This window comes from Gavialis gangeticus, unplaced genomic scaffold (genome assembly GCF_001723915.1).
Source record: "Gavialis gangeticus isolate Ggan-Ray unplaced genomic scaffold, GavGan_comp1, whole genome shotgun sequence".
NCBI lineage: Eukaryota > Metazoa > Chordata > Crocodylia > Gavialidae > Gavialis > Gavialis gangeticus.
The window spans coordinates 139,189,668-139,195,732 of record NW_017729032.1 but is presented as its reverse complement, the minus strand read 5'-3'; the positions used below and the strand labels follow the sequence as shown (position 1 = coordinate 139,195,732).

The following is a 6,065-nucleotide window of genomic DNA, read 5'->3' as shown; positions in this document are numbered from 1 at the left end:
GTTGTCTTAGGAGTTCAGAATTTTAAAGTTTTTGACCCAATGGAAGTTTTCATTCAGTAATTTTATTCTGAACATATGTATAAAATAGGCACAGCTACACAGTCAAGCTTTACATTTTTAATTTTGTACATAGTTGCACACTTTAAGCTCAGTTTCAGGACATAATTCTGCAAAATTCTGTTTTTATTTTTTGCAATGGACCTTACTGTAGTGCAGGGGTGACCAACCTGTAGCACAGGTGCCAAAAGTGGCACAGGCAGACCATGCATAGCACACAGCAGACTGAGAAATGGACAAGCAGCAAAGCAGCAGATGAGATGGAGCAAAAAGCAAAGCAGCAGATCAGGTAAGGAGAAAGGGATTGGACTGGCAGTCAGGAAGGGTCCTGGGGTAATTTGTGGCAAAAGACTGGGCTGCAGTGCTGTAGTTTAACTTACTGGTTTTACTATCTGCTCTACGCCTCTGGCAGATATTACACTTAAAATACAATTAGTCTGTTAATCATTTCATAAATATTAACCCAGCCACACATTCAGGAATTAATGATGCCACAAAAAGGGGGGGAAAAAGTCAGCCATAAAAATATTACACATTATTGTAGCCTTTTTAGCATTAAAGAAAAAAAGGGGGGGGAGGTAATTTGGAGAATTGTCATGAAGTAAGGCCCAGCAGGAATTGGCCCTGGTGCAGTTCCGATATGGCTGACTATCAACTGATTGTCCATCCGCTTCAGGGACTGCATGGGGGCCGGTTTGAGCCCCTGTACAGTGTCAGAACCAGGTAATTAACTGCTGACTGTTGGGTATCCAAGCTTTCTACCTGTCATGCAGAGGGAGCTCAGGATCACGAAACGGGCTCCCCTTACAATGGTAAATAGGGCACAATTGGGATGCGATTCCCAATCCCCAAATCATGCATCCTGTCATGCACGTGTGGCGTGACAGAAGGCGTGATTGTTGTGATTGGGGATTAGATCCCATTGTGCCTTTTAATTAACGTCTGTCAGCAGTTCTACTTGCTAACGCCAATTCTCCAAAGCAGATTCCTCTTAAATGCTAAAGGCTGCTTTTTACTGCATGACACTTTACATGCATCAGCTATCCAGAGGCAGAAGTCACTTTAGTTTTAACACTAGATAATTTTACTGGGGTCTAACCCCTCCTACTCTGTGTCTACCTCTATGTAACTGATACATATTAAATTTCTTGAGGTAAGTGTGAAGCTTTTTTTTTTCTTTTTAACAAGTTGACTATATATGTTCACAATTTTTGTATAGGCTGCTACATGTGGGGGGGGGTTATATAATTTTATTTTGACTATAAAAAGTCAAACTAAAAATTTCAAAAGGGAAGGTGGGGAAGAACCACACAAAAATAAGGAAAAGACAAACACAACAGCTTATGGTAAAAAGCAAATAAAAATAAAAAAACATGAAAGAGGGATATTTTAAAAGATAATTACAAGAGTAAACAGAAAGACGATTGATGTATTATAGCTGGATACAGTCTAAAAGTGTTGTCCTATAATCCCTGCAATTTGAAGAAATTGTACATTTTTCCATTCTCACAAGACAGTGCTGGAATCAATATGCAATTCATCAAATACCTTTCACGGTAAAGTTACAGATTGACAGAAGCTCTGTAGGGGAAAGGGTTGCTTGTTGTAGGTCACTGAGCTACGTACAATTATTGTTTTTAAAATATTACAACATAGAACCACATCTTTTTAGAGGAGCCTCACTGAAAAAAAGTGAAACCTCATAAAAAACAAAAGATTTGTTGTAGCTGATACCATTGCAGTGCAGCAGTTAGAAGTGGTACACTAATGTTTACAATTAAACAAGGTATCAGAACTTCAGCAGGAACCCATATCTTACAAATAAAAGGGAATAAAGTCAACTAGCCATTTTAAAATTAGTAATATTTCAAAAAATTCTAAAGTATCAGGTACAATTACTAAATAAATGCACAGAATATATGAAAAAGCCAACACTGTGAATGCACTTTTCTCTGAAGGCTCAAACAAACCACTGTACATATTTATGAGAGGTGCCAGCAGCTTTACCCAGTTATGTGGGCTGAAGGAGATGAGAACTGTTTTTTTTTTCCTCCATATAGATGTTTAAATCTCTTTGATTTAGAACAAAACAGTCCTAAACTCACTTGTTTCCGAATACAGCAGAACCTTGCTAATTTGCAGTGACACAGAGACCTGCAAATTGCTGATTTCTGCAAGGTAGCAAATCAACAAAGTAAGCATGATGCACTACAGATGCATACTTTGTTCATATATTCTGATACTGTTCAGCTTATTAATAAAATGTATTATATTACATTTTCCAAGAATAAGACCTCACCACAGCTCTTGGCTAGGAAATAGTAATAATCTGCCAAATTTGTACAGATGGAATATGTGGATTAATGAAGTTCTAGAACTCAAAATAAGGAAAGGGATCACTCACCACATTGTAATAGCTTTTGCTAATTGCAGACGTATCAAAACCTTTGGGAGGACTCTTTAGTGTTCCTGATTTGGGGGAGACTGGTTTTTCTGAAACATAAAAATGTTTTGTCAACGGGATGCAATTACATAGTTCAACACTAGAGGTCAAACCAAACCACTCTGATATTTATGAGATACAGTGGACTATGCTCCCCTGAGAAATGTCCAGAGCTGTGCAAATCAAAATGTATTCATAGTCAAAATGGTTTGTTCATTCACAACAGATAAAATTCTAGCTCTGTGAAACTCCCATTAACCTAAAGTGATCAAGAGTTCAACCAAGATTAACTTGTCCAAAATTTCTTTAAGAAATAAAGACTACATCATAGGCAGCCTGTAATTAAAATAAAAGTGCTTGCAATATTCTAGAAGGTGACAGACACTAAAACAAAAGTAATTAACTATTTTCTAATGAAGAATTATATTCTTACTTAGCTCTCACTCAATTTAAATGGATAAAGGTTAGCATCACCAAAAATCTGACTCAACTGTGCTTGAAAAAACAAATTGTACATGTTAATTCAGGGGGGAAAATAAACAATGGTATCACTGCTCTTCTGGAAAGGTAAAAAAAATCTTCAGTATTGTATACATCAAAAGCTGTCTGTAAAGCTTAGAACAAGTTAAATTCTCCAAATAGATGCATATGTTCCACGGGGTTTTACAAAAATACTCATCCCTGGAAAAGGTAGTTCTGTAACATATCTATATCTATTTTGTTAAATTGTGTCAGCTCGCATTCTGGAATTACAAACTTATCTACAACTTAAAATGACCATCCTAAGAACCTGCAACACAACAGTGAATCATTTTAGATATACCTATGCCGTTAAACTGTGGTGCTAAGGAACACTGCAGTGTGTTATGCCTATTCCACATTCTGAAACAGATCCAATCCATCTGCCAAGTGCCCAAGGCATTTGTTAATTTAATGGCACAACGAGCTCTGACCCTGGAACCCAACAATCATGCCTTCTACCATGCCACACACATGGCAGGATACATGATTTTGGGGATCAGATCCCAAATGAGCTTCTTCAACTTGCCAGCATAGGATTGTGACCCAGGTCTTCACTGCACCAGCAAGTTGACAGCTACATAGTGTAGCCCTGCATGGGGCTGCTGGGTGCACAAGTCTATAGGTGCCATTCAGTGGGGGCCAACAGGCTCCACCTCCCCAGACTGGCAAATTCAAAGCCAGACATCATTGGCCTGCCCACTGAGAACCCCATATGAAAGGCCTGCAAAAGCAACATGGAGGAATCGTGTTGGCTGGCAGCCCCACGCACACCTGGGATCATGTTGGCCAGCAGCACCACGTACACACAAACTTCCTAATCCCTGGGCAGCCCCAGCTCAGGACTCATCTGCATGCTGACAGTCAGCTGATTACCCCAGGATCTCCAACCAGGCAGGGACAGCCCAAATTGCAAATGCTGGCAATTAGCTACTGTCAGCAAAGGAAGTGGCACGCTACATGTTCAATTTAAGATGCCATACAAACCAGCCACAAAGCTGCTCTACATTATATGTAGAACATCTTTGTGGCTGGTCTGACATTTTACAGTGCCATAAATTGGCTAAAGGTGTGGCATTTTGCCGTGTACGGCACAATTAACACATGAATTCTGTCATAAGTGTAAGGTCTGTCAGGGACCTTAGTGTAGTTCTGTGCATGAGACAATAAATTAACAAATTTCTGAAACAATAAGTGTACGGTTGTGCACCTGCTGCCACACTAAAACAGCAATAATTTGGGGGTGTAGCGTATCATGCAGGTAGGCTTACAGTGTTCCCTACTGCCATTCTTTGGAAGTACAGACCTACCCTTCATAAACAAGTCTCAATGCTGCCTATACACACACAGAACACCCATGCCCAACACCCCTTTTCAATCATTCCTCTAATTTAAAACACCACAAGACTGAAATAATTCTAAGTACTCTTAAGAGTGCAGCTTTTTATAAGAAGATGAGAGATGCGTAGTGTACCATTTCCTCCTGACCTCTTACACAGCTTAACACAGCTGAATGAGAACATGCTTTTGGCAACTGTCCATTATTCTATAAAAAGCCTTTATTCATCTGAACATTACTCTCTCTTTTATATTGAAAAAATTCAGTATGCAGACTCCAAACAAGTACTTTGATTATTTATATCACATAGTGAAATGACAGATTGTCAGACATGAACTGCAGCCATATCAAAATACTCCTATTGAAAATTTTGGTGCTTCTCTATTTAAAAACAAACTCATCTGCTCAGTCAAAATGAATGTGTAATTAAAGTTTCCAGTCTACCTGTTGCCTCTGGCTATTTTCATTTTTTAAGCATTTGAAATAAGCCCCCAAGGTGTCCTGCAACCATTCTGCACCATGCTATATATGAAGTCATGCTTAGCAAGTTCAACAGTGAACCCCCTCAGAAGAGGGTCCCACCTATGATGGAGGGGCTCTCAAGTTAATCCCTATCACACTTTCAGTCTAGAGGAAATGTCTAAGGAGTGGGGGGAGGGAGTAGAAAGGAGAAAGAGAGAAGCCATACTGCACCAAATGTCAAGTTTTAGTTTTGATCCTGTGGGGCTTGACAATAGCTAATGTATTAAAGCTGCCTAAAGATAAACAACCTCAGTATTAAGAGAACACAAAGGTGAGAGTCACAGTACTTCACAGGGACTTTGTATCATTTGGACTGACATCAGTTTTGATCAATTTTAAAATGACAACTTTGTCTTGGAGTTAATGATTATCTGTGGTAAGGCAGATTTAATTTAATCTCCCTGCATCGTAATTTTCCCTAGCTTAAATTTTCTAATAAAATTCAGCAAGCAGCAGATCCTCAAAATAAGCCACTATAGCCAAATGCAGTTATAAAAAAAACTAAAGGCAGGATCTTATAATGGAAAAATTTTATATAGATGAAGAACTTTAGGTATTGGAGTGGGTAACAACAATAGACACATACACATGCATGTATGACAGGGGTGGGCAAAATATGGCCTGTGGGCCAGATGCAGCCTGCCAGGCCATTCTATCCAGTCCAAGGGGCCCCTAAAAAAATTTAGAAAATTATCTGCCCCTGCCTGTCTGTCATGCAACCCTCGATGACTTGCCAAACTCAGTAAGCAGCCCTCCACCTGAAATAATCACCTGCCCCCAATGTATGATGATATTTGTTGAGAAGAACAGAACATACACCACCTTTTATTAAAGTCACTGACTACTAATACAATGCCTACTAATGACCTCACATCTCCAGAAGGTCACTTCTGGTCTTAAACACCTATAAAGATAGAATTGTTTTCTAGGCATAAACAGTCTTAAACCCAGAATTTTACTGCATCATATTACAGGAAACAATATCAAAGCATTTTAATCAACATTATGAAGAGCAATTCATTTATATACATGTAAAGTAGGCATTACATATTAGGAAACAACAAGAACAGACAATTCACCTAAACTAACACAATACAATCACCAAGAGTTGATGTCAGTACTGGAAAGAGGTCACTGGTTGCTACACTATAGTTTAAGTTCTAGGAGAGAAAAAAAAAAAAAAAA

At 38.8% G+C, this 6,065-nt stretch overlaps 1 protein-coding gene across 3 annotated transcripts in view; it reads right to left on the bottom strand.

The window, feature by feature from the left end:
* Positions 1-6,065, bottom strand: part of ARHGEF7 (Rho guanine nucleotide exchange factor 7) — a 264,001-nt gene that overhangs the window by 134,080 nt on the left and 123,856 nt on the right. For all 3 annotated transcript variants that reach the window (XR_002098888.1, XM_019524331.1, XM_019524330.1), the window contains exon 6: positions 2,462-2,550. Coding sequence is in view for 2 of the 3 variants with exons in the window: in XM_019524331.1 (XP_019379876.1) it covers positions 2,462-2,550 (89 nt within the window). In the remaining variant the exon portion in view is untranslated. The remainder of the gene's footprint in view (positions 1-2,461; positions 2,551-6,065) is intronic.